The sequence below is a fragment of the Mastigoproctus giganteus genome, chromosome 14 (genome assembly GCF_048544385.1).
Source record: "Mastigoproctus giganteus isolate SK-2022 chromosome 14, ASM4854438v1, whole genome shotgun sequence".
NCBI classification, from domain to species: domain Eukaryota; kingdom Metazoa; phylum Arthropoda; class Arachnida; order Uropygi; family Thelyphonidae; genus Mastigoproctus; species Mastigoproctus giganteus.
The window spans coordinates 60,732,475-60,755,970 of NC_143588.1; the positions used below are offsets into that span (position 1 = coordinate 60,732,475).

The 23,496-nt window shown below is 36.0% G+C and overlaps 1 protein-coding gene across 2 annotated transcripts in view; it reads right to left on the reverse strand.

Moving 5' to 3' along the window:
• Positions 1-23,496, reverse strand: part of LOC150075159 (cytoplasmic aconitate hydratase-like) — a 289,211-nt gene that overhangs the window by 230,899 nt on the left and 34,816 nt on the right. The window contains exons 4-5 of one of the 2 annotated variants that reach the window (XM_090388696.1): positions 20,830-20,967; positions 10,730-11,158 (exon numbers count right to left, since the gene is read on the reverse strand). In XM_090388696.1, coding sequence (XP_090244822.1) covers positions 10,730-11,158; positions 20,830-20,967 — 567 coding nt within the window. The remainder of the gene's footprint in view (positions 1-10,729; positions 11,159-20,829; positions 20,968-23,496) is intronic. The other variant, XM_090388697.1, reaches the window with a different exon arrangement.

Consider the following 23,496-nt stretch of genomic DNA (forward strand, 5'->3'; position numbering starts at 1 on the left):
GGAAGCAGAAGCAGATATTGAAGAAAATGATTCTGCTAGCGCATTGGCGATTTCCTTAGGTGCCGAGAGATCTTTTCCATTCCAACAGAGTATTGGAGAGGGTGGTCGAGTGAATTTTCCATTTAGCGCTTTAATTCTTCTCCAAATGAATCGTGGGTCAGTGTCTTTGGTGATAGTTGAGGCAAATGAGATCCAGGAGTCACGCTTGGCTTTTCTCCTAATCTGCCTTGCTTTGGCTTTAAGTCTTTTGTATTCTATCAGATTACTGGTTGTAGGAAACTTACGGAATTTGTTCCAAGCACGGTTTTTCTCACGCTTGGCATTCGAACAATCTGTGTTCCACCAGTTGTTATGGTGGGAGCACTTGTGGGGTCGTGACTTCGGAATTGAATTTTTTGCTGCATTCATTATCTGATTGGTAATGTAGTTAGTTACGTCTTCAATTGGATGTTGCTGAACATAACTCCTGTCTAACTGGACCTGGGTACAGTAGCTCTCCCAGTTTGCCTTCTTGAACTTCCAGGTGGATCGGTGCTCGAGATTTGCAGTTACTCGTGTTTGTAATGAGCAAAGGATTGGGAAGTGATCACTGTTTAGAGGATAGTTTAGCAATGACCATGTCATACTTGGGAAAATTGCTGGTGAGCAGATTGACAAGTCTATTGCAGAAGTAGATCCTGTAGATAGGTGAATATAAGTGGGAGATCCAGAATTTAGTATAGTTAGGTTGTTATTATTCATGAATGTTTCTATTAATTTGCCTCTTGTGTCAATCGCAGGCGACCCCCATAATGGATGGTGGCCATTGAAATCACCAAAAAGGCAGATTGGAGATGGTAGTTGCATAACCAAATTATCAAGTTCTGTATTTGACAATGGTTGAGAAGGGGATATATATATAGAAGTTAGGGTAATTGATATACCGATTGAAATACGTGCTGCCACAGCTTCTAGACTAGTTTGTAATTGAATTTGCCTGGACGGTATGTTTGATTTTATAAGCACAGCTACTCCTCCGCGAGCAGGAGACTCCGAAATCCTGTCTTTTCTATATATTGTATAGTTTGTAAATTTTGGTGAAGCTTGAGATGATAAGAAAGTTTCTTGTAGACATACTCCTATCGGATTATATTTAATCAGTAAATCTTTTATGTCGTCAGAATTGCTTCTTAGTCCTCTGCAGTTCCACTGTATGATATTAGACATTATTTGAGTTTAGTTGTGCTCGATTGGTCTGACTGTTTTTTAGAAGTGGAGCATTTCGGTCTGTCTTGTTTTATTTTATCTTTTTTCGGAAAATAGGGGTGTACTGAATCCATGGTGTCATTTGCATGGAGTTCCAAAATGGGTTCCCCATTATCTAAACGCTCATCTACTTCCACACTGTTGGTAGGAGTTTCCATTTGTTTTGAACCTGTGTCAGATTTCGTTTGCTCTGTGTCATATGGGACCGATGGAGTATCACTAGGGATACTGATTGGGGTATTTGTAGCTTCGCTAGTTTTATTTTGAGGATTTTCTTTTTTTTGAATTTGAAAGGGTAGATTTAAGCCAATTAGCCATTGAGGTATTAGGCGGGATTGATACATCTGTTTGTGCTCCAGTAGATACATAGTTTCTAGTGCGAACAGCGTAGGATCGACTGCTAGGCATGTTCAACATAACTTGCCTACGTGCTTCAGGACACGTAACTTTATTTTCTACTTTATATTTTTGAATTTTTTTCCCTGTAATCCATAATTCGCAAGATTTGGAAAAGGCAGGGTGACTTCCCTTGCAGTTTGGACACGCAGGGGTTGCCACTGAGCAATCAGCTTGAGTATGGTCTTTAGATCCGCATATGGGACAGATGGAGTCACCTCTACATGCCTGCTGTGAATGACCATATTTCTGGCATTTGAAGCAACGAACGGGATTCGGAATATATGGTCTAATACGGCAATTCAAATAGCCAGCTTTGATTGAGGATGGTAAGTCTGGAGTACTGAATGTTAAAATGATGGTTCTAGTTGGAGTTAGATTCCCATCTTTTTTAGTCATGATTCTTTTTACACTTGTTACCTTTTGACTACTAAGTTCTTGGAGTAGTTCTTCTTCGGAGACTGAAGTTAGGTCCCACTCACTGATCACACCTCTTGATGAATTTAAGGTTCTGTGGGGAGTAACGGATACTGTTAGCCCCCCAAAAGATGTTGTATTTAACAGCCGCTCAGAATGTTTTGAGGTGGCTGTTTCGATCAGGAGGTCTCCGGATTGTAGTCGCTTCACCATTTTTGGTGACCCTGCAATAGACTCTAAACACTTCTGTATCAAGAATGGTGATAACTTGCCTACAGGTTGGGCAGATAACGAATGTACCACCAAGAAATTCGGTATATCATTTTGACATTTTGCTTCCCTTCGAAGCCTTTTTGGGTGAACACAGTCATGGTCAATTTCAGAAGTCTCTTGTCTTGAGCTCAATGGCTCTAAAGGGGGATAACTATTTGTATCCATATTAGCTCCTTTTGGCCCTGGGGGTTTACCTTTACCACCCAGGTTACCGGCCCCGCCACGGGGAGGCAGGAGCAGTGCCGCTTGTGGCCAAGCGTAGAGGTTAGTTTAGTTAGTAGAAGTACTAAATTAAAGAAAAAGGTGCTTTCCTTCTTCTGGGCTCACTTCTTAAGTGTTTTTAAGAAAATGAAGCTACTTAACGAAAAGGTTTAATAAGTAAGGGAGAAAACAAAAGAGAACCTAGTCGCTTACCAAAAAACGCTCTTTAATCGCACGAGAATCGCTTGGCCACGGAAACGCTTGGCACCCGGGGCCAAGTTCAGGAGCACAGGTTTTGAGAACAAGTGGAGAAATACCATCGGGACCTGGAGCTTTCTTAGCATCAAGATTCATCAAAATCCTTCTGATATCCTTTTGACGGAAAACCACAGGAGGCATTGAATGGAGCATTTTGGGAATGGTGGGAGGTGTTTTACCAAGATCATTAATACATGAGTTGGAAGAAAAATGGGATGCTAGCAGGTCAGCTTTATCCTTGGCTGAAGTGACAACAGAACCATCTGGTTTGGACAGAGGTGGGAGCAGAGATGGGCAAAAGTTGCGGCCAATAGCTTTTGCAAGAGACCAGAATGCTCGGCTACCATTAGGGCAAGAAGCAAGTTTTCTACTCTTAGCTTGTTCAAACTCTAGTTTGGACTGTTTATTAACTGCTTTACAATTGTTGCGAGCTTTGGTGTAGGCAGAAAATGAAACAAGCCAATTACGATATGCAACATTCTTCTCTTGAACAGCCTTAGCACATTTATTGGAAAACCAAGGTTTAGATAAAGGACGAGATTTTAAAGTGGAGTGTGGGATAAAGGATTCCATTCCTGCAAGAATAATTTCACTGACACGATCTGAGCAAACGTTGACATCAGAAGTTTTGAAACAGTAATCCGACCAAGGAAAAGAAGAAAAGAAGTCTTGCAGGTCATCCCATTTTGCATTCTTGTAATGCCAAACAACACGAGGTTGGGAATAGCCATGAGATAAAGGTTCCATTGGAGAAGAGACAATCACCAAGTTGTGATCCGAAGTGCCTAAAGGACCTCTCACTTCGACCGTGTACTTAGAAGGGTTGTTTGTGAGAAAAAGATCAAAAAAAGATCGTATTGGCTGTATGCTTAGGATTGTCCGGTATTCTTGTAGGTAAATGAACAATCTGTGCTAGATCGTTAATAATTGCAAAAGCCTCAGCATCTCGACCTGCTGGGTCGGTGTGACTAGAAAACAGAAGTCAGCTGGAGTTGTGAACATTAAAATCACCAAGGAAAATTACCTCACTGTTAGGAAAGTTGGACTGGAGAAAGTCAAGTTGCAAAGAGAGGAAGTCAAAGAGCTCCAAGTGATTAGTGGAGTTGGGAGAACGGTAGAGACAACAGATGAATTTGACACAATGTGGTAGAGAGATTTTAAGCCAGAGAAGATCAAAGAGAGGAGATTTCAAATTGCCAAGTCTCTGACATGGAATATCAGAACGGACATATGCACAAGTACTACCTTTGAGGCGAAAGGAATCATACAGTGAATAATTTGGGCATCTGAGATGAGCAGTAGTTGAATCAACTGATAACTGAGATTCTGTCAGAAAAAGTATATGGGGTTCGGCAGACTGCAAGTGGAAATGGACATCGTTGAGATTAGAATTGAGACCACGTATATTTGTGAAATGAATTAGGAAGTGCTTGGGAGGTTTAGATCTTTTCGCAGATAAGCTTGCTCTATTAGTTAGCTCTTGCTCTATTTTTATTTAATAACTTTTGAGTTTTCATATTTTTTACCAATCATAGCATAATGTGCTGTATATAATATATATTGCATATGTAATACTGTATTGATAAAAGTAAATTTGAAAATGGAGTAAGTAATAACCACTTATAGTTTTTGGAACCTCTCCATGAATGTTACATAAAAATGCACATACTATAGTTCACATTTCTACTACGCTTTTTTCAGAACATAACTCGTGTTATAGCAGGATCGGCTGTATTTGTATATGATAAAAAAATCTTTCTTCATATTTTACTATGGAAGATTCACTCTGCCATAATGATGGTAGTATACTGCATGATAACCTTGGACGAGAACAAACCTGAAGCATTAACTCTTCAAAATTATATCTAAAAGCAGAGCTATGTCCACATGACTATATAGCTCTTCATCTCTCTTTACACACACACCTTCAAAATAGCAAAACACAAATCCCATAACAATATTCTCAATGATTTAGCATAGTGGTATTCAATCTTTTATGATATTAGTAAAATAATAAGAGGAGTTACCTCAATATAGTACATAAAACACTTCAGTATGATATCCTCCAGAAATTAAAACGGAAAAAACGAAAAAAATCGACAACTTACCAGTACATTAGAGTAAAATATAAATAATCAATTTAACACAATTCAAATCAATTTAAAACAATTAAAAATCAAATTAACGCAATTAAAAGAATCTAACGAAAATATTCAAAACGATTTTCCTTCCTGAAGCTGACAATGCTTTTCGACCGTATGTCATGATCACAGGAATGAAAATTACCGAATCGGGTTAAACCTGAAACTTAAATAGTGATTATTTGTCTTCGCGCATGCACGTAAAGGTCCACACATTGGAGATCAAATATGGCTGCTGAACATTAACAGAATTCTCGTGTAATTTAATTTCAACGGTTTCTGCAATTAATAGTCGCATATAATTACGTTGAACGTTAAGTATTTTGGCCTCGTTAAATAAAAAAGTATGTTTTTCATTAATGGCATGAAAGGCTAATTCTGACACTGCTGAACGAGAAGCACAAACTGAGGCTTCATGTTGATTTACACGAATATTAAGGGAAAATCGCGTCGAACCTTGGTAAGACGAGTCGCAATCACCGCAAGAAATGTTGTATACCAGATCATTAATTTGTGTTGCAAACGCAGAAAGAACCGAGCGATTGTTCAGTATAGTGTGTAACTTCCGTATTGGCCTAGCTACAATTTTAAATTCAGTATCTTTAAAGAATCTGTTAAGCTGTTTGTACCACTGTTCAACATATGGGACAGAAATAAAGTATTTTTTGATATTACTATTGTTGATTGGTGTAGTATTTTGTATCCTATCCTTGGCCTGTACCTTAATTCGGTTTATTGTGGTAATGGAATAACCCCTGTTTAAGAATCTGCTAGTTAATATTTGTATTTCTGAGTCCAAAGCAGATTCCGTCGTTGAATATTTATACGCATTTAGAAATTGATTAAAGATAATCGATCTTTTGTAGGTGAACGGGTGATAGCTATTATAATGTAGAAGCATACCGGTGTTTGTAGGTTTTCGATAGATGCTAAATTGTATTTTATTCGAGTCCCGGGTAAGCATGAAATTTAGAAAGTTTAATGACTTTGTATCCGTATCCTCCCTTTCCAATGTAAATTTAAGTCTAGAATGAATATTATTAAACGAATGTAAAATGTCTTGGATAGTACTACTATCGGTAATAACCAGAACATTGTCTAAATACCTCCTATAGTATGTGATACGGGATCGAAAAGGTGTCAAATGTATATGCTCAATCATTGAGAGATAGATCTCTGAGATTAAGCCACTCAGGCTCAAACCCATTGGTAATCCAAAAATTTGTTTGTACGCCTTGTCACAAAAGGTGATGTAGTTGGCCTCAACTAACAGTTTAATTAAGTGAAAAATTTCCTTAATAGGTAGCTTCGTATAATTAATCGGTGTCGAGTTTTTATTTAACATATCCCAAATAATATCTAATGTGTATTCAACGTTTACATTCGTATATAACAAGGTAACATCTAGTGAGAATAAATTGTCATTGTCGCCGAGTCTACAGTCTTTAAGATTATTAAATAATGTATCGTAGTTCTTAATCCCAAACTGTATTACCTGTCTAAAGGGTTTTATAATGTTATATACATGTGTGGCTAAGGATGAAAATGCCGAGTTCCTGTAGGAAACAATAGGTCGAATAGGAAATCCAGTCTTGTGTAATTTTACCTGACTGAAAAGTGCAGGAATATTGTATGTTCTGGACTTCAATTCCTTTAACTGAACCATAGTAATGTAGTCATTTTTTCGATACGTGGTTAACGTTTTATTGTATTGATTGACCAAATTGGTAAACAGTGCCGGGTCTACTTCACGATAAGTGGAGGTATCTGACACAACTGAATCTAACTTATTAATATAATCATGTTTATCTAGTATTACCACTGTATCTCCTTTATCTGCCCTCTGTATAATAATGTCCTTATTTTCCCGAAGTTCTCGTAAAGCTGAACTGTCATGTGTATTCAATTTAGGAAGTCGCGTTTCTTTTATGTTATTCACTACTTGGTTAACTTGTTGAACAAATACATCTTTTTGCGATGGCTGGATTTCCCATTCCAATCTTTTATGATGAACAGAATTGGGGATTTTCTGAGACTTCGTGAGCTGGGTCCCGAAGGGAAAGGGTGGTTAACATTGTTAAACCACCCTAAAAGATAAGGTGTATGGTGTCTTCTCAAAAAAATAATTTAATTATTATTAATGAATAGTAGTAGTAATACTACTATTCATTAATAATAAATAGTAGTAGTAATAGCCATATAATGCAAGGAAGCTTCAGGCTTTTGTTGTACTGGCTGTGGGGGGGGAACAAGTAGATAAGAAAACACAAATTATATGCTTCCCTCCTCACACAGGTAAGTATCTAGTTGACCTCTGAATTTATTCAAACTGTCAGCCTCAACTCCCTGTGAAGGCAGCCTGTTCCAGCAATCAATTACTCGCTGGCTAAAGAAAACTTCCTACAATCTAGTCTAAACCTCTTTCCTGTAATCTGAATTTATGCCCCCAAGTTCAGAAATTCTCTATAACAGTGAAAATTGTCTTCTTTCATTTTACTACTCAGAGCTTTATATACCGCTCAGAGCTTTATAAACCTCAATAAGGTGTCCTCTGAGGCTGGTTGCCAAAAATTAGATTCATAAATTTTCTTCAAAACATTGGAGGTTTATGCCAAACAGCCTTAAAGCTGACTGATGTTGTGCTAAACTGTAGCAGCATATTTAACCCCGTAAGTCTAATATGACCAGTGATAATTTTCAAAATTCTTTTCTAAGCTGTGTAAAACTTTGCTGAAAGTCAGAACTACTCTGTGGACATACATAAACACCTATGACCTCATTCATTACACAGGAACTGCAACTTATGAGGGGAGACTGACTTTTTATTCTAATCTTTGACCCTGCACCCAAAAAGTAATACACACTTCAATAGTGTAAACAACTGTTTTTTTTTTTTTTTTTTCGTTATATGTTTACATATATGGTGAATTGATTTCAAAGTCAATTTCCCTCATACATAGCAAAGTTAATCAGGATTATGAAAATACTTCATTTGAGACATGCAACATTAAGCAGCTACTGTAGACACTTAAGTATAATTCAAGGAATTTTGGACGTTTTCAAAATCAGAAAGTAAGAAGTTGCTTATATAGGGGTCATGTTAAGGTTTCTACATATGGAAAAAAACTTTTAAGTTAATAACTTAATTTTTTAATATTACTTGACAAAACAACTTGTTCTCAGTTCTTTAAAAAGTGAGTCCAATGCATAGATTACTGCATATCTATTCACTAATAATTTTTGTTGCACTATGTTTTGGAAAACAAATCCAGGTGACAATCTTGCATTTCTCAACTTTTATAATGCCTACATTTGTTATTGTACAGCAATTGGAAATTGATTTTAGTATAGAAGTGGGCAAACAATGCAAGGAGAAAAGCATCAGCAAAAAAAACTTCCTTAAATTTATTTGAACTACTCACTTGCACAATACTAGATGACAATTTATTCCAAAAATCAATCGCTCTTTGTCTGAAAGTAAATTTTCTCACATCTATCCTAACTGATTTTCTTACATCTATTAAAGTGCCTTTGTTTTAATCAGAAGTGCAATTAATAGTACTAGTAATCATATAAAACCAGTTTTATTAATTCTTTCATAAAAAATAAGTTTTATAGCTGCAATAAATCAAAAAATGGGTGCCACTTGAAGCTAGCTTTAATATGAAATTAGTTAATCTTGCAGAAGCCACAAAAATATTAAATTTGCACCTAAATTTGAAATTTCTATAAAGAAACTTATGAGAGACTGACACAAGCAGAAACATATGCTAAAAAGAAATGCCAAAAACTAAAATTGAGCAGCATAGGCTATGCCCTCAAAGCACAATTTCTAATTATCAGCTTATACACGGGAAAACACATTTTCTGACTTTCCCAGGCCTAAAAACTAAGGATCAACTTATACTTGAAGTCAATTTGTACTCAAATATTTACAGTAACTGGTTCTGCAGCACCCTACAAAAGAAATTAACAGATAAAAAAAAATACACAATAAGAATGCTGTAAGACAGCTAACAAAGAGTATATAACAGCTTTTTTGGCCAACTAGTGTGTAACATGACAACCTCCTGATCAATGGTTCAGTGACAATCATATTATATTAATGAACTGTCGCATGCTTCACATTATCAAAGCAAAGTCTGAGATATGCCATTTTCATTTTTTTTTTCAAAGAAATCACATAGGTACTTTTCCAAATAAATGGTAGGCAATGAAAATTTTTCAGCGGCATTTCTGTAACCAGGAAGCAAAATTCGGCCACTATGGAGAATATACACTGTGCTGCCACTTTATTAGGTACACCCCTGCTATGCACACAGATGGTTTGTCCCACAACGTTGCAAGTCACATGACCACAGTTGTGGATATAAATGCAGCAAAACAACCTTTCTAGTATCAGTTAAGCATACAAACCATAGCAGGAATGGGGCAAAGGAGTGATCTAACGGACTTCGAACGTGGCATGGTAGTAGGTGCAAGACGTGCTGGACAAAGCATCTCTGAAACAGCAGTTCGCCTGAACTTTTCACGCACCACAGTTTCAGGGTGTATCAAGAATGGTGCAATGAACAGAAAACATCCTCTGAACAGCACTCCTGCAGAAGAAAATCGTTTGTTGATGAGAGAGGTCAGAGGAGGATGGCTAGAATTGTGCAAGCAAACAGACAGGCCTCAATGTCAAACATCACATCAGAATACAACCTTGGTGCACAGAACAAAATATTGCAACAGACCACTAGTCGCACTTTGTCGTGAATGGGCTACAACAGCGGACGACCACATCGCATACCTTTGTTATCAATGAAGAACAAGAGAGCATGCCTCCTGTGGGCACAGCAACACCAGCACTGGGCTATCAAGGATTGGAAAACAGTTGCTTGGTTTGACGAGTCAAAGTTCCTGGTGCATCATGTTGATGGAAAGCTCAGAATTTGGCAAAAACAACATGAATCCATGGACCCGTTATGTCTGACGACTACTGTGCAAAGTGGTGGTGGCGGCGGCGGCAGTGTTATGGTGTGAGGAATTTTTTCTTGGCACACATTGGGTCGATTGATACCCATAGATTCATGTCTGAATGCCACATCATACCTAAACATCGTTGCTGACTAAGTGCATCCATTCATGTTGGCAGTTTATCCTCAGTCAGATGGTTACTTCCAGCAGGATAATGCACCGGTGCACAAAGCCCAAACCACTATGGAATGGTTCCAGGAACATGACAATGACTTTTTTTTGCTGCAGTGGCCCACTCAGTCCATGGATCTCAATCCTACTGAACATCTTTGGGATGAGCTGTAAAGGGCTGTTCGCTGCAGGCTTACACCTCTGTCGAATCTCAAGGAACTGCGTGACACACTCATGTCTGCATGGTACTCCATTCCTGCACGTTTTCAGCATCTTGTTCAATCCATGCCTAGACGAATTCAGGCTGTTGTGAAGGCTAAAGGGAGGCTCAACATGCTACTAGGTAGTGTACCTAATAAAGTGGCAGCACAGTGTATGTTGTATGGTGTTATGTTTAACTGCTTGCATAACAGAACTTATTAACATCTTCCTTACATAAAGTATTCCAAGATGTTTTAATCTGAATATTCTCATTATGACCATTACTAAAATTATTTTGATATTGATATAAACTTGAATAATTCTGTTTTAGGAACCAGTAAATGTGTTTCCCCATTAGTTTTTTTTTTTTTTTTTTTTTTTTTTCAAGTAATAGCAGTTATAATTTAAAAATGAATCACATAACAATACTATGTTTTACATTAAAATATCAAAAATTATGAACTAACCCTGCAGACCTGAGAAGATGAAATGGGCAGTTTTCATGCTGAATTGGCAAATGAGAATGTGGATTTATAATGGTATTCTGGTGACTGCTTTCAGAGTTTAAATAAGGACTAGAAATATTTGAATTGATAGTGGGTGTACTTCTTATCGGCCTAAGAATGCTATTATTAGAATGCCTTCTTTCTTGATTTCTAACACATACTCCTATACTATTAAAAGTTGTCCTAGAAGATCCTGAACTTAATGGTGTGGAAGATGAAGATTGTGGTGCGGGATTAACACGTCGTAAAGGGAGTACTTTTTCATGCCTCTGTAATGTTGTTGCCATGCGACACTTTCCTCCATTCCTCAAACAGTCATTGCATATATTCTGACTTTCTCCCCTACTAACTAGATGGCCTCCACCTGGATTTGGGGTTTCTCTTGTGGGGCTGAAAATTTGGAAAGAGGTTTATAAGATGCCTGATAGGTTTAAAACCAGTAACTACATATGGAGATGCTGGACAGTCTATTAGGACTTATGCAGTATATTTCTCTTTTTTCCATATGACAAATACATATTACTGGCACAATAATTAAACAAAATTTTACACCCTACTTAAAGATATTCCAAGTTTCAAATAATTTCAATGAAGACTTGGAATGAATCTGAGAAGTCCAGCAGATCATAACATAACAGGAAAGAAACAATCTGAAATGTTGTGTTCATAACAACAAATATGATTTGGTTTTGAAGGTTCACACTGTCCAATATGGGAATGCAAAAAGCCACACATTAAACAGCACTTTTTTTTGTCATACTTTAAATAAACTGTTAAAAAAGTAATAACATTTAAGCCTTAGATATGCAATCATTCACTGCTGAAGCAAACTGTATTAACGAACGTGTAGAACTGTATAAGCTGAAATACTCATACTGACTCAATAAATAATATAAAAATAAAAGGCAAACAAATATCTCTAACAAACTGTCCAACTCCCATATGTATATCTGTAAATATTTTTTAACATCACATGCACTGTGGAAAAAATATATGCAATACATGAATATAAAATAATCCTCATAATAAAAAGTTTTCAGCCAAGAAATGCATACCATATCACTGCCAAAAGAAATCACTGCAAAAAGGCAATGAGTAGATGAAATTCAATGAAATAATTCTATATAGTATTTCTATAACTGAAGTTAAGAACTTTAAAAAACTGCAAGGAGTATACATAATTACAACAGGAGTTCTCAATATGGTACCTCTGGGTTCCACAGTATTACTGAAGTTTATTCTGCTGACTGCTTATATCCCTGCTTGTGAACATCATATGCCTGTATTGCTCTCCTCTCTTAAGCCACTCATCTAAATTCTTGGCTTTGGTGGTTAATGCCAAATTAATCAAAATGTGAGCTCTTTCATGAGAGGAACTTTTTCAAGTTAGGTGTTCCAAAGTTTTGCATATTTATTCAAATAATCTGTTCAAACCAAAAATGGCTGAAATAAGTTACTATTTATAGATGAAAAGAATTCAACACAGACTTCAGACTAAGAATTATAAAATTATAACCACAAAGTTTTCAGAAAATTAAAAGTGGTTTTAGATTTCAGGCATTTTTGAATTTAATTTTGAATATAATTTAATACAATAAAAAAATAATAATTTACAAATCAAATATATTTTGTTAATTATAAATGCTAATGTTTCTTACCTGTGTATAATGAGTTACCTACGGCCTTTTATCCAAATGTTCTATTTCTGTCTCTGCTTTCCTGATTCATAATTTCTTGCTGCTTTCATATGCATTACTTCCTTTTAACTCATCTGTCAGTCAGTTATGCCTTGCACTTACAGCATTCAGTATATTGAGACCACTGTATTAAGTTTCTTTTTAATCATATATTGAGCACAATGGTCAACTCTATGTATAAAGTTATAGAATTTTGTTCAACTCTATTTAAAAATCATTACATTATGGAAATGTTTTAATTGTTCACTGTCTTCTATATTGGGTGCATGCTCTATTCTACTTGTCTAATTTACCTGCTTTCTATCGAAGGGATTTGTGCTTGTTTGCAAGGCTGAACTAATCAGATTGAATAACTGTTGAAAAGACAGCTGGAAACAAAAGAAGTGAGGCTGATCAAGAATAAGAGCTGCGAAGAGTTTGGTAGTAAGCTAGTTAAATGGCAAACACATGCAGGTATTGAATTTTATGTTTTTCTTTGTTAAGTGGCAACTGAAGTTTAACATTGACAAATGCAAAGTACTGCATATGGGTAAAAGTAACCCCCATAGAAATGTATCAACTGTGCGGTACTACTGCAACTGCAATTCTTTATATCTATTTATTTATTATTAATATTGCAATAAGTGAGTGGATGGGTTAAGAAGTCGTAATTGAAGTTTAACACAGGCAAATGCAAGGTACTGCATATGGGTGGTAGTAATCCCAAAATACACCAAGTATGCGATACCACATTTAAGGTAGTAGAGAATGAAAAAGACCTGGGGATAATTGTGCAGTCAGATATGAAGTTTTCTGAGCAATGCAGACAGGCTGCCAGTGCAGGTCATGGAGTCTTGTCGATGACATACAAGAATTTTGCTAGTAGGAAATAGGAGGTGATTATCCATTTTTATAAGGCAATGGTCAGGCCGTGCCTAGAGTACTGCATACAAGTCTGGAGGCCTTACTTTATGAAGGATATAGAGCTGCTAGAATGAGTACAGAGAAGGGCAACAAGACTGGTGAGGGGAATGAAGGGATCCTCTTACCAAGAAAGGATTAAGTTCTGCAAATTGCAGCATCTGGAGACTAGGCACCTGTTAGGTGATTTGGCTGAGATGTATAAGGTGGGATATAATGCTGATGAGATTCTTCCTTTTGCCCAGATTACAAACCTGAGGGGGCATAAATTCAAATTGAGAAAAGATAATTGTAGAATAGACGTGTGGAAATTTGCCTTTAGCCAGCAGTCAGTTGATTGCTGGAACAACTTTCCATCTGTCATTGTGGAAGTTGATAGCTTAAATAAATTCAAGGAAGAACTGGACAAACTTTTAGAATAAATGGATGTGTGAAATGGGAACTTTTTTTTTTTTTTTTTTTTGTCTGCTGTATAAGCTTGCTTTCTTGCATCATATGCTTTTACTAATAATGCTAAAGTGTCTAAGGGTAAGCACAGAATAAATATTTTAATGCAATATCTTCATCTGTAACAAAATGACTCCAGTACCTGAAACTGCAACCTTTCATCAAAAGCTTTTGAGCTATGTCAGCATAGTCAAAAGGTTTTGGCTAGCTTTCAATATGGTTACCTACTTCACAAATTTAGTGTTTGTTTGCCTCGATATTTCTCGCCTTAAAAGAGTCATATCAGATAATTATGTCTATAGCTGATTTTGAATTACCATTACTTGAAGTAAATGAGTAAATGCACTAAATTCACTGATAGTTAATGACTACTTGGATTTTTGTTATGATGTTCTGCCATTTGTAAAAAGAGGAAATCCCTCGCTTTAACTCATTTTTGGTATGCAAGGTTTTTGAGACCCCACGCAAACTTTAGTGATGTGCTCTTCATCTACTTGGTCCATACAACTGAAACTCCCAAGACCTTTCAGCAAAAGTGTTTTCTTTGATTTCACCATTAAAAATTAGAGAAATCTCTGTCAGTTACTGTATAAACAGGAAAAATACAGAATCAAGTTAAAACTCTTCTTGATAATTAACAAGAGTAATTTTAAGGTGCTAAAAATTAGTTTACAATTAGTGGCATCCCTCTTGTCCAGTTATCAAAGCATCTGCTGGCTTTACTCTTTATGGCAACAAATCCAATTGTTACACTCTCTTGCTCCACATCATGGATAAGTTGGCTGGCATGCAATTGTTGAAACATGTGGGGTTTTTGATTGACATTATTGCTGCCTAACTAAAGGGCTGCAGAGGTGGGTTTTTTTTGTTTTTTTTTTCAAAAAATAATTAAAAATATGTTTCTAATAAAAAAAAAAAAAGTAGTGGACTTTTTCAAAGCTGTGTTCATAACAGATTGAAATTAAAGACAACATCAAAAGGTGAACAATTCTGAATTATTTCTTGCCAATTTAAGAATATAAATAGGGTAACATTTTACGTCACTAACCAAGTGTGTGTGTGTGTGTGTGTGTGTGTGTGTGTGTGTGTGTGTGTGTGTGTGTAACAAAAATACATTGGTACATTTGGTTATGAATTAAACATCATGATATCATTTGTATTACTTTACTTTTATGTTAAGTGTTTCGGGTTCAACAAACTATGATAAATACTTATTTTCATCATATACTTTAGTACAGGAATCCCTCTCCAACTGCAGATTTAAGATAATGCAGTTTTATATTTGAATACCATAATTTTACAATCCATTTTTTTTATTATTTTCTTTCTCACTTATAATTAGTTCAGCCCAGTCTCCTTAAACAAAATAGCACAATACTTGCTCGTGCCACCCATATATCACATGGGTGGGTCTAGTGTGCAATGCCAGATCTGGGTAGTCTGGGAACCTGGTACACATATTTTTGGAGATCCTAAAAATAAGGTTTGGGAGTGAGATAATGGACCAGCAGTGTTATGTTGTTTCTGGTTCCTGCAGCCATGGGGAATGTAGAGCAACTGTGCCACTGCACCTTGGTAAATCTGCCACAATATTGCATAGTGAGAGACTTATGGACAAAGTACCATGCATTACATTGTCACAAAGTATAGACACGGTACCTTTATCCATACTTTGTGCCGACCGGGCTAGCCGGGTGGATAAAGTGCCTGCCTGGCAACCCAAAGGTCGCGGGTTCGATTCCCGCCTCGGGCTTGGATCAAAGTACTGCAAAAACCTTGGGAGGTGCATTATGGCCACAGAAGCCCATGCGCCAACAACTACCAAAAAAAAAAAACATACTTTGTGACAATGCTTTCTCCTTTTGATCCCACTTGATTTATCCTTAAATTTCTTCTCTTCCACAGTTATGGACAAGTATAGAAACACAGTCCTTGATGCATGATCAGGTGAAGTCTCCTGATGAAATACCTGATCATGTAGTAGTAGTAGCATGTGATGCAAGAAAGCAAGTGTATGAGCTTATGCAGCATCAGCCAAAAAAAATTCACACAACCATTCCCTCTAAATGTTTGTCCAGTTCCTCCTTAAATTTATTTAACCTATCAACTTCCACAACAACAGATGGAAGTTTGTTCCAGCAATTAACCACCCGCTGGCTAAAGGCAATTTCCGAACATCTATTCTACATCTGTCTTTCCTTAATTTGAATTTATGCCCCCTTAGGTTCGTAATCTGAACAAGTGGAAGAATCCCTTCAGAATTCAGCATGCTCAACCCATTCAAGGCCTTATACACCTCAATCAGATCACCGTGCAGGTGCCTAGTCTCCAGCCATTGCAATTTGTATGCAGTATGTATCAGTATTTACTTTGGCTAACATCAGATTTAATTGCATATTTGCTCTATCTCCCTTTTTCAACTTGTAGCCAAATTTGTTCACCCATATCTGATGCTAGCTACCATTACTTTTATTAATTTAATCAATTTGACTTAATCAGTTTACTTTACAGGTCACTTCTCTCTAATTGGCTTTACAATTCAGCCTATAATTTTACTTAATTCACCATAACACATAGGATATTCACATTCTTTCTTTCTTTCTTTCTTTCTTTTTCACACCTACAATTTCTCATATTTCTGCTATCCTTTTCCAAATAGCTTTCGGCATTTTGTGTAATTTACACTTCACATCTTCACACTTAACTGACTTATTTATTAAACCATACATATATAAACTTTTGTATCCTTTGCTGCTGCTTTGAGTGCTCAGGTGCATTTGTCATATCTTATTTATTTTTATCTTTCCACTACTACTTCAGGTTTTAACCCATTATTATATTTCATATTTCATATATATAGACAGATAGATAGACACACACATCATAAATCACGTTACATATTTAAATTAAAACATGTCAGCAGAATGGATAAACCCTGCACGAGAAGCAAAAACAACAAAAACCAGTAAATAAATATAGAAACACTGAAGACAACAGAAGGGAAGAAGAGTACTAAATTGAAAGAGGGTACTGTGGAAGGAATACATACCTAATAATTTTAGAATACTTTAAATAGAGAGCCAATATGACAAATTTATAAGCCAATTATTATAAACAAATTTAGACTGGAACCCCCAGAAAACCAAAGCCAAATAATGTGAAATATCATGAATATCATACAGTAAACAAACCACAGCAACATGACCAATAAATGAAAAATTAAAAACAATATGACCATTGAGATCTGTCTTGTCGGAAGACAATAGGACAACATAGTTGAGAAATCACTGCAATCTGAATGCCACACAAATCAATGCATTGAACCACAACTGACAACACACTATCAGCCAGTCAATACAATAGATTCCCACAAGTGCCCTTATGCAGTAAAAAATAAACCAAAATAGCTTAAGCACAACACAAAGTCAAACTACTAACCAAAAAACAAAGTATAAAAAGAAAACAAAATATAAAATTAACTAGGTACTATAGGTGCCAGTACGAACAGTGCCTAGCAACTCAGCTCACTACAGCTATGCTAAATAAATAAAAATTAACAGATTGTGAAGAACAACAAAAAAATAATAAAGCGAAAGAAAGAAAGATGAGCATCAGTGGCGGCTGCATAGCAAAACCAACATGTTGACTGAAACATAATGTAAATTGTATTACATAATGTAATATATGTAAATTAAAATAGGTCAGCAGAATGCATATGCCCTGTGAGAGGCAAATACAATGAAAACAGTACATTAATATAGAAACATTGAAGAGAACAGACAGGGGAGAGCTAAATTGAGAGAAAGAGTACTGTGATGTGTTTTTATAGATATGTGCACACACACACACACACACACACACACACACATATATATATATATATATTAAACAGAATAACAAGAAAGTGAATGTAGAAATAAGAAGATAGAAAAATGGTGAAGTAGTCTAGTGCAGTCCAGGGCAACAAATGCTAAACTTAAGCAGAGCAGGGACAATAAAATGATAAGTGGAGAGGTAAAGGAATAGTAAAAAACTAGAAAGAAGAGAAATAAAAGAATAAAGTTAAAGAAAAAAAGAAAAAGAAAGGGAGAGGGAGAGAGAGAAAGAGAGAGAGAGAGAGAGGGAGGGAGGGAGGGAGTGAAGGTAATTAATAGATAACTAATAAAATATGAATAATAAAAATACATAAAAGTTGATCAAATGAGGATGTTTCCACACAACTTACAAAACCAGCTTCTCAAGCAAAATAGCAACATTGTGTCTTCATTTCTGATGTAAACTACAAGCCCATGAATAAAAAGCATGAGCATATATAAAATGAGAATAAAATTTAGTTACCAATATAATAGAAGATGTAAAATAGAAATTACTAGAATTAAAAGGGGGAGTTTTAAGAAAATGGCTTGTGAACTGTAATGTATTCTTTAATTTCTCTTCTTCTAATGTTCTTTTATTCCTTTTTCTCTCCCTTTATCACTTTACACACACACACACGCACACACACTGTGCGTCTTTCTAATGGTTAATATATTTTAACTTTATTGTAATAACTGTTATATTTTATTATAAATTCCTATATGATTTAGGAAGGTAAACAGTTCTTTCTTATTAGGATCATCACCAAGAATTTGTAATAATGTTAAAGATGACTGTGCATTGGTAATTGATTTAAATGTGCTTGAGCAGATATTAAAAAGGTGAGGTCAGTCAACTAAAAAATGATGAACAGTCAGTTGTACATGACATGATGTGCTGTTACTCATTAAGAGATACAGGTGAGTATGCCCAATCCTTAGCTTTGCTAGAATTACTTCTTCTTGCCTTCTTTTCCAGAAATTGGATTGTGTGTTTATAAAATTTATAAATACTACAATAATAATTATACACCCATAGACCTACACACACAAGAAAATATTCAAGAACTATACTCATCTCTGGTCTCGTTCAGACCCTCCCCACTACTACATCTGAAAAACTAACTATTATACTTCAACATATATTTGCACTGCCAATGAGCAGACTTAATATTAATCCATAATTTTCAAAATATTTTGATAAATACTAAAATATACAAAATGGAGCAATCATAGTGCTTAAAACTATTATTTTATAACAAAAAAAAAAAAAAATGTTTATTAAGCAAAAATTATCAAATTATCACGAAAATATGTTTTGAATTTACAAGCTCACAAACAAGTGTCCACAACCAGGAATAGCTTTGTTCCAACCCATACCATATGCATTGCATAGGAAAGGAAAAATCTGCATAGGAATGTTTGCTTGATAGATAACAATGTTCACAGAAATTTTTCCCAGCCATATCTATTACTTTTGTCTTTATACTTATAAACTGTATTTGCTTTTTAATATTTTAGTATGTAAATAAGGCAAACATGTACAGAGAATGGTTCCTGATTTTCAGTGTTGTTCAAAATCATACTTGGCTAAATGCAGGGTATACAAAGGGTACTAGGAAAGTTTTGCAATATGACGCAACAATGAATCACAGGAAGCTGCTTGTTGCTGCATGTTGAGACACGTTCATACGTGCATAGTAGCCGCCGCGCCAAAGTCGATGGGCTCAGTTATTCATTAGTAGTGAGAGTGTAAAGTGCTTGCGATGGCATCGTGGTCACGAAATGAGATAAGGACAGCTTTGCGGTATGATTTTGTGCGTGGTTTAACCATAGACCAGTGCTTAGAAGAAATGACTCTTGCACTAGATGATCATTGTCCACATCGTACAACGATATTCAGGTGGTATAGAGAATTCCAAAGGGGAAATTTCACTCTGGAAGATTCTGAGAGGCCGGGAAGGCCACGAACGTCAGTTACGGAGGAAAACGTTACTGCTGTGAGGAAAATGCTTGACGAAAACAGGCGAGTGACCTACCAACAGATAGAGGATACTTTGGGCCTAAATGCACCAGCAATTCGTTCGATTCTGCAAGATCATTTGCACGTGAAGAAACTTTGTTCTCTCTGGGTGCCGCATCAACTGACTGAAGAGCAAATGACATGACGTGTGACTTGGTGCCGGGAGATGTTAAAAAAGTTTGATAAGGGACAATCTCGGTATGTCAACAACATCGTGACAGGTGACGAGACTTGGCTGTACTATTACGATCTGCCGACCAAGGCTCAAAACAAAGTTTGGGTCTTTGATGATGACGACACACCCGTAATTGTCAGAAAATCCCGATCTGTAAAGAAGAAAATGATAGCCGTATTTTTCAAATCGAGTGGAATTGTGGAACGTGTCGTTTTGGACACGCAGAAGACAGTCACAGCTAAGTGGTATACTGAACAATGCCTGCCTAAAGTCATTGGATCTATGAAGAACCTGCAGCCAAAGTCAAGAATGGACACCTGGTACCTCCATCACGATAATGCTGCAGCTCACCGCGCCAAAGCCTGCACCGAATATTTGACCACGACAGGACTGAAACTTCTCGAGCACCCTCCCTACAGTTCAGACCTTGCTCCCTGCGACTTTGCACTGTTCCCGCATGTGAAAATGAAGCTAAAAGGGAGGCGGTTTTCCAGTGATGAGGACCTTCTACGGGCTTGGGACAACGAGTGTGCTTTACTCCCTAGTGAAACTTGGCAGAACTGGTTTAAAGATTGGTTTCGAAGGATGGAGAGGTGTATTGAATGTAGAGGAAATTACTTTGAAAAAATTAAATAAACAAAGCTGTATTGCAAAACTTTCCTAGTACCCTTTGTATGTGTTGTTCATAAAACCAGCTTGTCTCACCAACTAGGCTTGCCAATCAAACTGTTTGGCAATAGTTATTTGTCCTAATCTGAATTATACCAAGAGAGATAATGACAAAGACTTTGCATTCTGTGGGGAAAAAAAAGAATATATCAATATATTTTCTTCTTTGGAATGGAGAGACTGTTTTTGTGCTAATGACACTGTTTTTTTTTTAAACCATTTTCTTGAAATATGATCATGTTTAAAATTAGCAAAATTTATCTGCTTTCAGAAGTGAAATTTTCATTGAGACTTACTTGCGAGAAAAATCCACTTGGACTGAATGATCAATTACTAAAGCTGCTGGACATAGTGGATTTATTTTATCAGGATTGCCCCCTAACATCTTTACAGCATCTCTCATAGCAGCAAAATCTACTACTGCAGGGACACCACTACAAAAGATAAGAATATCTCTTAAGTTATTTTATCAAAATAATAAACTTTTAAAATTATATTCAATACTCATACAAAAAAAAAAATTGACAATTTTATTTTTTTAAGACTTTCAAACACTTGCCATCAATTTTTAAAGAATGCTCTATTATTTGATCTTAAATTTCTACATAAGTAAATTACTTAAATACAGTCCTAGGAAATAATTTTAATTCAATAATTCACTCCAATCTGAAATTTTCTGATATTTACACAGAGTTGTTAATTTATAACAATTTAAATTGCTACTTAATCAGTTTCTTTTAATAACACTACAATAAAGAAAATAAAACTTCTATTAACAATCATCCAGCCAATAATAAATAAATATTATGCTACAATAAATGACTTAAGGCCATGCTAAGTTCAAGCAACTTGGTAAGGGTTGCATGTACTTAAACCATCTTGATATTGGAAAGAATGCACATTACACTTCGGAAACAATAATGCAAGAATTGCTTGACATTTTAAGCTTCAGAAATTAGATGTGAAATTCTAAAAAATGTGCATTCAGCAGATTATTTCAGTGTTCTGTGTGACGAAACAACAGACTTGTCTGTGTGACGAAACAACAGACTGTCAGTTTTGAAGCAGCTTATTGTATACATTAAATATGTTTGTCAACTTAAAAAAGAGATTAGTGTTAGATGCTATAGTGTTATATCAACTTGTAATATCATTGATGGCAAAGCTGAAACTATAACAAAATTATTGCAACACTTGGCAATATAGGGTTGAAAACTAATTTGGTGTGTCTAGGATCTGATGGAGCAGCGGTCATGATTGGGAAGCACAAAGTAGTTTTGCTACTGCTAAAAGATGAAACAGATGGACTCATGGTCAACTGCCATTGTATAAACCACCACCTGGCTCTTGCTAGTGCCTGAGCAGCTGCTGAGGTGCCTTATTTGGTAAAATTGAACAGTATCTTAAGACAACTGTTTTTCTTCTTCCAAAATTCATCCATTAGGATGGCTAGTTTAACTAAAATTCAAAATATACTGAACATTCCTCAGATTAAACTTAAAATGGCTAGTGGCATCAGGTGGCTGTCTGTTGACTTTGCTGTACGGTCTTTAAGAGAATCCCTGGTGAGCATCATTGCTGCACTCGAAAGAGAAGCCACGAAATGACATCACAGCTGAAGGTTTAAGCAGATATATGAGAACATACAATTTCATAGCGTCACTTACAATTTCAGATATGCTACCTCATATGTCTAAATTGTCTAAGGTTTGGCAAAGGCAAGATGTTAATTTAACAGAAATAGACCTAATCTTAGAAGCCACAAAACTAAGCATTATGGAATTGAAAGACACCCCTGCTAATCATTTTAAAACTCTCCATCTATATCTTGCAGGTGAATATTCAAATCCTCGTATTGATTGTTCAGATGCTAATGCTATCACTTTTAAGACCGCAATCTATGATAAATACACACACAGTTATTACTCATTTAGAAGCAAGATTTCCAGATATGCCAATCATTTCCTGTTTTTCAAGAGTTTTCAATCCAGAAAGCCATGATCAAAATGAGGCTTCTGAGATTCTTTTTGCGCATTATTCTAAAATTGGAAGTCCAGCAATTTTAAACTATGAAAATAGTAAACTAGAATGGGCAGTTGCATCAAAATTGTTTAAAGGACAGTCATACAAAAATCTAGAGATGAAACAAATAATGCTTAAATTTTCAACAAACACCGTTCAAAGAATCTTTTCCAAATTTAGCAAAACTAGCTGCCATTGGACTAGCTATACCAATAAGCACAACTGAACGTAAAAGAGGATTTTCCTCTCTAAAACGAATTAAAACCTGTTTAAGGAATTGCATGAAGCAGAGTACACTAAATAATCTGATGCTGATTTCGCTAGAAGGTCCAGATCCAACAGACTTGATTATAAAAAGGCTGCAGACAACTGAGCCCCTCTAAGAAAGTGGACATGGAAGAGTCCAAATGGATTTAACAACTAATGAAATCGACTTCATCCTCACTAATAGAAGATATATTGTGAATGATGTTACTGTCCTGAATAAGGTAAATGTTGGAAGTGATCACAGAATGGTAAGATGCACACTTGATATAGATGTTGGAAAGGAAAGGAAAGGAAAGGAAAGGAAAAAACTGACTCGAGTAAATAATACAAAGGTCTTTGAGATAACAGAGGAGGAGAAAAAGCAGTATGTACTGGAACTTAAGAACAAGTTTGAGCTTCTGCAGACTGCTCAGGACCAAGATATTGACGAGGAATATTACAACTTTCTGAAAGTGATAAAGCCCAAGAAACCTATAGGGAAAAAGAAATCCAAAGAAGAAAAAATTTGTCAAGAAACACTTGTCGTGATGAACCGAAGACGACAAATGAAGAGCAAGAAAAACACTGATAGGGAGAAAATTGAGTATACTGAGTTATGCAAAGCCATTAGAAAGAGACTCAGAGAGGACATAAGTTTAACACAAGAAAAGTAGAACAAACATTAAGGGAAAACA